This window comes from Mirounga leonina, unplaced genomic scaffold (assembly GCF_011800145.1).
Source record: "Mirounga leonina isolate KUSES-001 unplaced genomic scaffold, KU_Mleo_1.0 Mir_168, whole genome shotgun sequence".
NCBI classification, from domain to species: domain Eukaryota; kingdom Metazoa; phylum Chordata; class Mammalia; order Carnivora; family Phocidae; genus Mirounga; species Mirounga leonina.
In genome coordinates, this window is record NW_023270426.1 from 37,409,620 (window position 1) to 37,421,636 (window position 12,017).

General features: G+C 43.0%; 1 protein-coding gene across 3 annotated transcripts in view; it reads left to right on the forward strand.

Annotated features, from left to right (window-relative positions):
• Positions 1-713: 713 nt before the first annotated feature.
• Positions 714-12,017, forward strand: part of KIF2A (kinesin family member 2A) — a 73,735-nt gene continuing 62,431 nt past the window's right edge. For 2 of the 3 annotated variants that reach the window (XM_035014499.1, XM_035014500.1), the window contains exon 1: positions 718-1,015. In XM_035014499.1, the coding sequence (XP_034870390.1) occupies positions 952-1,015 (64 nt within the window). In that variant the 5' untranslated portion in view covers positions 718-951. Of the gene's footprint in view, positions 1,016-12,017 lie in introns of all 3 variants that reach the window. The other variant, XM_035014501.1, reaches the window with a different exon arrangement.

Here is a 12,017-nt window from a genome sequence, read left to right on the forward strand (position 1 = left end):
TTGAACCCTACGTACAGCAGAGACTAGACACCAGCTTCGGATGCACCATAAACGGAACAGTCAAGGCGGCTCCAGCACACGGTTTACGTTTGAGTCGCGATGAGCTAGCTATAAGGCAAGGCCATGAAGAAGAGGATCTCCATTCGGATTTAAGGGTGGGTGACACCGCAAGGTTTTTCTTCCCCTTTTCCGTAACCGGATGGGAACCCTTACTTGGGCCGGCCCCCTCTAAGTGGCAACACAGCTGACACTCTAAGATGAAACACTCTGCCCGTTCTGTCAATGGCCGGTCCCTAAATTCACGTCGCTCAGCCCCACATTCCCACTCGGAAAGCCCACAACCGATAGGGCCCTTAATCCATTCCGGCCACAGGGACAAATCATGGAAGCCAGAGAGACAGGAAGGCACCAGCGCGCGGGTTCCCGCCTCTTCCAGGCCGCGCGCCGAAATCAAACCCGACCCTGGATCTCTCGGGGCGGTGCCACGCGCGCTCCGCTCCCTCCGCCGACCGAGCCGCGGCCGACGCCCGCCCGCCCAGCCACGGAGCTGCGCGGGGGGGCGCCTCAACGCAGCGGGGAAAGGCTGGTCAAGAAGGAAGAGACGCGGGAGGCGCGCTCTGCGCACGCGCGCGGCGCCCCGCCTCCCCAGCGTCGGCTCCCGGGCGGGCGGCGCGGGCCCTCCCACTCTCCCCCGCGCCGCCTGACGGCCCCGGCCCTCGCTTCACCCCGACGCCCCGGCGTGCGCGTCCTCCCGTCGGCCTGCAGGCCCGGGGCCTCCGCCTGCTTCCCTGCCGCTGCTCCTCGCGGCCCCGACTCGCGTTCACGCTGTCGCCCGGGCCGGCGCGGCCGCGGGCAACCGCTCCCCCTCCCACACCCACCCCGCCCCCTCCCCGCCTTTTCCGCCCTCCAGTCCCCCCCCCTCGGCCCGCCGCCGCTGCTCCAGATGAGGTGATGGCAACGGCCAACTTCGGCAAGATCCAGATCGGGATTTACGTGGAGATCAAGCGGAGCGATGGTGAGCCGCGCCGCCGCCCCTACCGGCCGGGCCCCGCATTCGGGTGTTCATGGAGGGGACGCGGGGCCGGCCGCCTCATCGATTGCTCCGCCGGGCTGTGGGGGCGGGAAGGCGGCGGCCGCGGCGCTTTTGTGTGCGGCGTGTGTGCGAGTGAGGCCGGCGTGGGGTCCGCCCCGGGTGCCGCTGCAGTGCGGGGGGCGGGGAGGGGCCGCTGGCGATGGCCTGGGGGTCGCGGCCGCACCTCTGGGGGTTCGGGCGGGTGAGGCGGACGGTCCCGGGACAGGGGTCCCCGCTCTTCCTGCGATCTCCATCCTCCCCGGGGACTCCAGCCCGCGGGGCCGGGGGCAGCGGGCTTCTTTAGGGAGGACCCAGCCTCGCGTTTCACCCCGGCCTTTTCATTTTCCAGCAGTATCTCGGGGGTGGGGTGGGGTGGGGAGAGCGTGGAGACCAGGGGTGTCAGTGTTTAGAGAACCGACTACCGGCCCGATGCAGGGGGAAAAAGGCCAACCCTGAAGCTGGTCAGGCTTCTTCGCCCGTCGCTTCTCGAGCATGCCTTTCTTTTTTTTTTTTTGCTAGTCCCTTCCTTGGAAGAAGGATGCGGAGAACGTCGTGCTCGGCCATGAATATGTGGGGGTGGGGGGGAGCGGGGGGAAGAAGTGTTCGATAAGCTTCTCAGAGGTGATGAGGCTGAAAGCGAAGGAGAGGGATGAGCCCAGTCAACGCGATGCATTACCGAGAGGGTGGGGTGGGCGACCGGATGTTGATATTTTTCACACCCTCTGGAGAGGTAACTGAGAGAAGTGTAAGATGAGGTGAACATACATGCTTAATTCAAAAGAAAAGAAAAAGCCTTAGGCTTACGTATCTTTTATAGGCTCCTCTTGGGGAAAATGTTTTATGTCACTAGGTTGGGGTGTGGAGTGAGACGCTAGCCAGGCTTGGAAATAATTTATATTGTAAAGGAGAAAACGCATGGAGAGAGAGAAGTACAATTTTCTTTCAATTCGAATATCGGAAGAGCTAGAGATATGTAATAGGTGTGTGCGGTGTTCATGACTCCATCTCCCTGACACCTTTATTTATGGCTTTTTATCCTCTTGCCTAGTCAGTAGTAACGTTGCTGTCACATCCACACCCTCCTGGTTTCTAAGCAAGTTTGACCAAGTTATGTGAAGCTAGGTTGACTTCCCTGTTACCTGTGTGATATATTGTTAGACCTCATATAGCGAATGATTTTTTTCCCCTTCTATTTGAGATAATTTGCATTAACAGCCGGAAACATCATTACCCTGTATGTGAAAAGATCGCGTATACCGCTTAGAGCTTTAGTAGTTACCAGTAACACCACTGGGAAAGCGATGTCTCCTTTTCTTGGGTTGGGGTTTCTTTTTATTTTCTCTTCCAATTACCGTCCTTAAACAGTACTGTTACTGTCATTTCTTTTTTAGGTGAACGAGGGTTCACTGCATTCCAGTGAAAGTAGGATTTGCATATAAAATTTGGGGGTGCAATAAAATGTGTTAAGTTCTTTACATTCTAAGCCTTTGTGATTGTAGGTGTTACTACAAAACATATTTAATTTATTTTTTTAAAGATTTTATTTATTTATTTGACAGAGAGAAACACACCGAGACAGGGAACACAAGCAGGGGGAGTGGGAGAGGGAGAAGCAGGCTTCCCGCGGAGCAGGGAGCCCGATGCGGGGCTCGATCCCAGGACCCTGGGATCATGACCTGAGCCGAAGGCAGACGCTTAACGACTGCGCCACTCAGTCGCCCCCTACAAAACATATTTTAAAAAACCAGTATCATATGGCATTTGAAAGCTTTGTATTTTTTTATTTTTTCTAAACAGTTTTTTTGTTTAAACGCATAACTTGAAATAATTTTGGTTCATTTTAGGGTTCTAGGACAGAGACTTTTAATAGTCTTTGAGCCTTTGCCCTTTTGCCTTTACCAGAAATCCAAACATATATATCAGAGCTTTGTGTTCTTCTATAGGTGCTAATAACCTAAAGTCACATTTCAAAGCAGTTTGTCGATTAGGTCATAATGGAAATTGTTACAATGTGTATTATCCCAACCTTTAGTCATATACCTATTTATGCCCCTCAGATGCATGATGGAATTGGTGGAAGGTAAAAGTAGATAACTTGAAGGGAATGGTCATTTGCATTGGATAGTGGTGTGTCACAGTAGAAAAAAAGATGCCTGGGAAACTCCCCACAAGCTTTCTTTTTTCACATTAAAGAAGCTGTTTTGTTTCCTTCCACTTCTATAGCACATCTGTATTGGATAAAACACTAGTGGTTATTGTAACAAAAATAAACTTTGTAGTTGGATGAGCACTAATGTAATGCCTGAGACAATGGAAATCACATGAGTGAAGAAGGGCTGCTGTAGGGCGCCTGGGTGGCTCAGTTGGTTAAGCGACTGCCTTCGGCTCAGGTCATGATCCTGGAGTCCCTGGATCGAGTCCCGCATCGGGCTCCCTGCTCGGCGGGGAGCCTGCTTCTCCCTCTGACCCTCCCCCCCTCTCATGTGCTCTCTCTCTCATTCTCTCTGTCTCAAATAAATAAATAAAATCTTTAAAAAAAAAAAAAAAGGGCTGCTGTAGACCGCTATTAACTGGTGACTTGATGTTCCGCATGCTTCCTAATGGTGATACTTGTCCTTGTTTCAGAGCATGCTTCTCCAATCTGATGCTCATATAGAAATAAAACATATTCTGAGGGCCAACAGGTAAACTAAAATGAATTTATTCTTATCTTTAAAGGCCCTGCTCAAAACTAATCCCATTACGTCTTCACTAATTACTAAAACCAGATGGATAGTCAGCCTCTGAATTCCTAAGTCATTCTGTATCATTCATGAAGCAGCATATTTCCTGAAGTATTAATATTTGGGTATATTTCTTTTAATATTATATTTTCAAACTGCACTGGAGGTGAGGTGGTGTAGAGAATCCAATTGAGGGATGGCAGGCTACCCACATCCACTTCAACCACAGTCAGGGTGTTATGGGATTAAAATACTTACAGCCTCTTCAGTTTCCTGAATTCATCTGTGTATCTCCTCCATGTGCCTAGCAGAGGTTCTTGCATATAGTTTTTGAGTGAATCATTCATTATTGGATCTTTGGTTTTCAAACATTTAAGTTAACCATTCTGATGACATCTTACCTGGAAGATAAGGTAGGCTATCTAGGCTACCATCTCCTTATTCTGCTCCACCCCACTCCATTCAGGCCTCTTAGTACAACATCTCCAGAGTTGACTGGAATTGAGTGATCTGCTAAAGCTAATCTGACATTTCTGGTCTTCTGAAGTTAAAAATGACAGAGATCAGATGTACTGAGATTGTTCCCCACCACAAGCAATAACCTGTTACGAAATTAGACTAGTTTCTGGAATTGGATAGTCATGTATAATTTATTTTTTTGCATGTGGCTTCCTATTACCCTTTTGATTCAACTCATTTTTGGAATCCAGTGACTCTAAAACCTGCACTCTTACTGTTACATAGCTAGATAGCTTTTTTTTTTTTTTTTTTAGATTTTATGTATTTCACAGTGTGCACAAATGGGGAGTGGCAGGCAGAGGGAGAGGGAGAAGCAGGCTCCCCACTGAGCAGGGAGGCTGACATGGGGCTCCATCCCAGGATTCTGGGATCATGACCTGACGTGAAGGCAGAGGCTTCACCAACTGAGCCACCCAGTCACCATAGCTAGGTAGTCTTTATTGGGAAATCTGAAAAGCACTGTTAAAACATCTCTCACCTGTTTGACAGTGTCTGTAATTATCCTTTAGAGACTGGGGGAGGGATGAGAAATGTTTTGAATATTTGGAAGCTGCAACTCTGATGGGATTGTTTTCTGGGGTCTCTTAGTCACAGCATTGATATATGTGATCTGAAGAGAAAGATCAACCAGAAAGATCCTTGAAGTTAATCTAGTTCTCATTTTTATAAATATGGAAACAGAGTCCCAAGTCACCTTAAGGGACTTGTCTGGATTCTTACAGCTTGTAGTGGCAGCCAGGAACCTGTCTTGCATAGCACAGAAACCAGACTATTAAGAACTGTGGCAGTAAAGGGAGAATTCTGTTATTTAGGAACCATACACAGCTTTCTACAGCCCAATAAGGATGTGTAGGAAATTGCTTCTCAGTCATAGGGCGCTAGGGAACAGTGTTATAGAGCCCAGTTGGAATGATCTGGTAAAAAGTGATAATGGTATAGTAACTAGAAGATCACAGTGTTGGTGAAAAGAATGCTTTAATTAAGCATCTGAAATCATGAAGGTAAAGATTTCAAAGGATTTATCGGGAATCTTGGAGTTTAGAGCAGGCAATCTTTAGGAAAGATTTTAAATGGCCTAATTCTCCTACCTATTTTGCCATATTTATTCTTTTGCTAGTTCATCTTTGCATGTCATACGTAGACTTTGGAGAATGGACTGTGTGAATGTAGGTAATAAAAATGAACAACGTAGCAATACAGTTGTTGTTTAGGTACCATTATGTGGCTCTGTGGAGTGAGTGGAATGGGGAAATTTGTGGATTAATAATTTCCTTTTACATGGTAAGTAACATGATAATGCTTCCATATATGTATAGTTAGGCCTTCATAGTTTTCTTTAAAATCAGTTAGTTAACATATAGTGTATTATTAGCTTCAGAGCTAGAGTTTAGTGGTTCATCAGTTGCTTATAGCACCCAGTGCTCATTATATCACGTACCCTCCTTAATGTCCATCACCCAGTTACCCCATGCCCCCACCTCCCTCTGCCTAGCAACCCTCAGTTTGTTTCCTTTGATCAAGAGTTTTTTATGATTTGCCTCACTCTGATTTCATCTTATTTTATTTTATTTATTTATTTATTTATTTTAAAAGATTTTATTTATTTGTTTGACAGAGAGAGACACAGCGAGAGAGGGAACACAAGCAGGGGGAGTGGGAGAGGGAGAAGCAGGCTTCCCGTGGAGCAGGGAGCCCGATGCGGGGCTCGATCCCAGGACCCTAGGATCATGACCTGAGCCGAAGGCAGACGCTTAACCACTGAGCCACCCAGGCGCCCCTCGTCTTATTTTATTTTTCCCTCCCTTTCCCCATGTTTACCTGTTCTCTTTCTTGAATTCCATGAATGACATCATATGATAATTATCTTTCTCTGGTTGACTTATTTTGCTTAGCATAATACCCTCTAGTTCCATCCACGTCGTTGCAAATGGCAAGATTTCAATTTTTTGATGGCTGAGTAATACTCCATTGTATATATATACACCACATCTTTATCCATTCACCTGTGGATGGACATCTGTGCTCTTTTCATAGTTTGGCTATTGTGGATTTTGCTGCTGTAAACATTGGGTTGCATGTGCCCCTTCGAATCACTATGTTTGTATCCTTTGGATAAATACCTAGTAGTGCAATTGCTGGGTCATTGGGTAGCTCTATTTTTTTTTTTTTTTAACTTTTTGAGGAACCTCCATACTGTTTTCCAGAATGCCTGCCCCAGTTTGCATTCCCACCAGCAGTGTAAGAGGGTTCCTCTTTCTCTGCATCCTTGCCAACATCTTTTGTTTCCCGACTTGTTAATTTTAGCCATTTTGACTGGTATCTCACTGTGGTTTAATTTGTATTTCCCTAATGCCGAATGATGTTGAGCATTTTTTCATGTAGGCCTTCGTTGTTTTCAAACAGTTGTCTGATTGGATCCTCACAAAAAACCCTATGAAGTAATGCATGGTAGGAAGGTTGTAGATTTATCATTTTATAGGTGAAGAATCTAAGGTTGGATTATTTGTCAAGATCACATGTTAATTAGGGGCATAACCTCAACCAAACCCTAGGTTCTTTCACTCCTAGTTTTCTTTTTAAGTGCTTGTGGATGATGGTATGAAGTTGTATACTTTTTTTTTTTTTAAAGATTTATTTATTTATTTATTTATTTATTTATTTATTTATTTATTTGACAGAAAGAGGGAACACAAGCAGGGGGAGTGGGAGAGGGAGAAGCAGGCTTCCCGCTGAGCAGGAAGCCCGATGTGGGGCTCGATCCCAGGACCGTGGGATCATGACCTGAGCCGAAGGCAGACGCTTAATAACTGAGCCACCCAGGTGCCCCTGAAGTTGTATACTTTTTGTACTTCAGTGGGTTTTTTTTTTTTTTTAGATGTAAAAACCCCTGTAGTAAAATTTTTTTCTACTGCTACAAGAGGCTCAGAAAACCTACAACTGATAACATTGAATTAAATTTTCCGAATTGGTGAGATCATGAATTCTGACATTTTATTAACTATCAGGATAAAAATTCAGCAGTTTAAGGCTTTAAATTAAAGCCCTTTTCACTAGTCACTTGTTGCTTCTAGAATTATCACAGAAACCCAGGAATCTATGTTCATTGCCTAGTCACTTGATTCTTAAGGCAAAAATTTTGGAACTCTGGAGACAGGTTATGTGTCAACTTGTTTTGTGTGTCATAATTTTTTAAGATCTAGAAAATAACAAAGAGCTAGTTAAGCCTGTGTCTTGTTTAAATAGGGAAGGAGGCTTGAGTGTGGAATATCCGGAACAGGGTTCCTTGAGAGATCATCTGGACTCATTCTGTCACAAGTATACTTGTCATTAATATTATATTCATCTTTTGCAAAGCTTAATTCTCGGATTCAGCCATCTACTTTGCTTTTAACACCTCTGTCCTGTAACCTAAAATAATCTTTTAAGGTGTTTATTTATTTTGAGATCATACTTCTAATGGAATAGATACGGTTTTTAAGCCTCAGGTACAACTCATTTTCACTCTTCTGGTCCAGTGTAGAGTTAATATAGGTTACGTTGCCCTCCCATCACATCATATCTCTTTTGATTAAAGTAATAAAAATGGTATTATAGTGCCTAAGTGAAAATAGGCATTAGAACCTAACCATCTTAAACATTTAAGGGCTTGATTACACATAGTGGATACTGTGCCATGTACTTCTATAGAGAGCTAAATAAATTCAGGTTCATGCTTATTGGGATTTGTCTTGTGAAAACTTGCTCAAATGAAATGAAATATCATTTCATTGTTGGTTAATCTTTTTTTTTTTTTATTTAAAGATTTTTATTTATTTATTTGACAGAGAGAAACACAGCGAGAGAGGGAACACAAGCAGGGGGAGCGGGAGAGGGGGAAGCAGGCTTCCAGCTGAGCAGGGAGCCCGATGCGGGGCTCGATCCCAGGATCATGACCTGAGCCGAAGGCAGCCGCTTAACCGACTGAGCCACCCAGGTGCCCCGCTTTGTTGGTTAATCTTAAGTTAACTTTTTGTTACTGTCTCCTGGGAGTAAAATGGGTAGGGAGGTGTCCCTTTTTAAAGTTGTGCTTGTAAATCTAGTCTTTGCCTAGGGCTCTCTGGTTTTGGTACTGCTTATTTTTGTTGTTGTCCACTACAACCAACCTTGCAGTCCAAGTGGGTATTTATTAGAGAGTGAGGATGTTTTGGTATATAGACCATAAGTGATTATGCCAGATCACAAAAGTGTGATCTCATAGTTTTTTCTTACTGCAGATTTAATTAAATACTTTTTTATTAATAGCTTATTATATGTCAGGCATTCTGATAGGTGTTGGAGATACAAAAAAGAATAAGGCACACACAGTTCCTGCCTTCAAAAACAGTAAATAAATGATTGATGTATAGTATGGTAAGTACCGATAGAAGTATGCTGTTCTGTGTGTACCTGATTACCACTTCCCTTTTTAGGTTTAGGCTCTTTATTTAGACTCTTGAAGTTAGGAGTCTTCTGGAAATGCTGTCCCTTTCACCTCCTCTGCCCGAGACCAATATCCATTATCCCTTACGGTGTGCTTTCCTGATAAGCCCATATTCATCCTCAAAATTTGTCTTAATACAGTACCACCAGTCCTTATAGCCCCTGTCACTTTACTGAAATTGTCATTATTTGTTATTACTGGCCTATTTTCTTTTCTCTAATACCCGTCTGAGTTTTAACTTTATGACTTTTTACCCTTGTTTTGATACTGAAGGGAATCCGGTTTTTTCACGTTTACATTTCTGGTAAAGGAGCCGTGGCATCAGGTTTCTGTCGAGATATCGGGGTGCTTGTAGACACAGGGACCAAGGTAGGGGAGCATGAAAACTGGTCGACCACCTGCAGGTACTTGTATGTAATTTGGAAACAACTCTCCTCACACAGTGTGGCCAAGGGACTGGAAGAATCAGACACCTCCCTGGGCTATATAAAAAAAATTTAAAGGAAAGACGGGATCAGGATGGGACACATTTACAGTAAAATTTGCAAGGTGTCTACACTATATAAAGAATGACTTTTTGATTATAACTCTTGGTCAGCATTTGTCTCCTCAGCTTCATCCAGATAGCTTGTGTCTTCCATACTGCCACATGAATTCTGTTTGTTTCTTAAAAATTGAATCCGGGTGTTATTCTTGATACCTGAAGGGATTTAACATTTGCGCCCTTTATAAAGTCAGTTGCTTCCCTAAATATGTTAACGGCCAGTATCTTGCTTGGATTTCATGACAACCCTGCAAGGTAAACAGTATTTTACCCATTTTGTTGAAGAGAAACCCTGGGCTCAGAGTATATAAATCACTTTGAAGTGTTTAAGCCTTATGAAGGGCAATTTCACATATTTACATCATATGCATTGGTCAGGACAATGTGGTAAGTGTATTTTAGTGGTGTGAGATACAGATATGTTTAGAGAACATTAGATAAATGTAGTTGTGGGAGTTCTGTTTCTAAACTGGGTAGAGTCTGTATAGTGGTTTCACAACCCTGGCTACTCTTTGGAATCACCTGTGGGACTTTGAAATTAAAAACAACCAGACATAAAAAACAGCCCCCTACCCATCACCACCAATATCTGGGTCCTTTGCATAGAGAGTCTGTTTCAATTGGCCTGATATGGAGCCTGAGCATTAGTATTTTATTCTAAAAATTTAAAGCACCCCCTACATTGATGAAACTTAACTTCACACATACAGGTGATTTCCCTGTGCACCCAGGGTTGTGATCCGTTATTTTGGAAAAGTAGCATTTCCTAATAGTGATCTGACAAAATTTCATGGAGAGTGAAGTTTTAATGATCAGAAGAAGTTGACCAGTAGATTGCCTTGGGGGGAAGGAGGCATTCCAGGCACGTAGTACAACATGTGAGAAGTCCCTGAGCTGGAAATGGAGGGCTGTCAGGTAAAAGGCATTAAAAACAGGTAGAAGGGAGGGTGATAGAAGAGGAAAATAAGGAGGGAGAAGTAATCTGGGACACCTGATTGAAGACTTGAAAACAAAGGTAAGGTAAGGCTTCTTGGAATTAATTTCTAGGACACTTGGAAACTACAGTAGGACTTAATCTCCTAAGAGCAGTAATAGGAGTTAGCTAGTGATTAGTGATAGATTAGAGAGAGAATAATACTGAAAGTGAGAGCTGGCAAGGATAAGATTGCATCAGTCCAGGAGGGTGAGCAATGATTAAGGAACAGATGAGATCCAGCAGCCTGCAAAAAGAATTGATGTTATATGGTGGTACATCATTTGTGCTGAATAAAGAACAGATATGTTGAAAGGAATGGACTTAACATTTGGAAAGTCTGAGTGTAGATTATAAAATCTCTTATGTTTAATCAAACTAATCCTATTCATGAATATTTTGTAGAGGACTGTAGAGCCTGGGTACAATGTGATATCAAAGAGAGCATCCAACTCAGGCTGTTTATAGTTTTTGCCACTAGTATCTTTAAAGTAAGTGAGCCTAAGGTATGAGTCACTTCCAATAAATGTTTATATGTAGAGCAGGAATTTACTTAAGTTATAACTAACTGCTTTGCTTACTTAAGAAGACTCAGTTAATAGTGTATTAGCCAAAACCCTCTCAGAATTCATGGAAGGGAATGGGAAGGAAAAACAGCACTTAAAGGATGTAACTTGAGCTTTTTAAGGGATGAAGGGTTTTGATTCTTAAAATACAGCTACTCTCTTTTACTTTTCCTTTGCTCTTATTTTTGTCCTATTTTTTCTGCCCTGGCTTTCACCTTACCTTTTCATCCTTAAGATTCTGAATGTCATTTCAGCATTTAGAATGTCTTAATTGCTATTGCAGTTTAGGACTTAAAAAGAAGTAAGTGAGGGATGAATAGAACACATTGGATTTTTAGGGCAGTGGAATTATTCTCTATGATACTATAATGGTAGATACATGTTATATAGTAGTTAAAACCCGTAGAAGATGCGACACCAAGAGTGAACCCTAATATAAACTATGAGCTTTGAGTATTAGTACTGCGTCAGTATAGGTTCATTGATTGTACAAGTGTACCCAGTGTGGGCTACTGATGATAAGGGAGGATCTGGGTTTGTGGGGACGGGGGCTTTGCTCAATTTTTGCTATCAACCTGAAACTGTTCTAAAAAATAAATTTATTTTAAAAGGGGGGTATGCACACGTTAGGTGTTAAAAGTTAAAGCTGCTTTTGGAATAATGAACCAATTAATGGCAAGAATTTATAGTATTTTAAGAATGAAGTTCTTATTCCATATAGGGTTATAGTTAAGGTTAACTTTTGCTCTTCATTTTTGTTATGCTTAGTCTGTTGGCCAATATGAGAGATTTAGGGTTTGTGGGCACAATTTTTAAAATGAGCTGTAGTGCAATGAGAGGATTGAAATATGCTTGGCCCATGGACATTTTGAGTTTATAGGTAAAATGCTGTGAAAGATATCCAAGCAGTGTGTCTAGAAACTTTATTCTTGAGGTGAGCCAGGGTTGAATTTAAACAAGTGTTTACCTGTTCTAGTTATAAAATAGGGAATTTCTCTTGTATGATAAATACATGAAATCTAATAATGTTCCATCTTATGGAAAGTGAGTTGGGAGTACAAACAGCATTAAACTTTTTTGGGGAGGAGGTAGTATTTTTAAGCCTTTAGCTTACTGTGGACGAAAAAGAAATGGATATAGTGATTTACCAATATATGACTT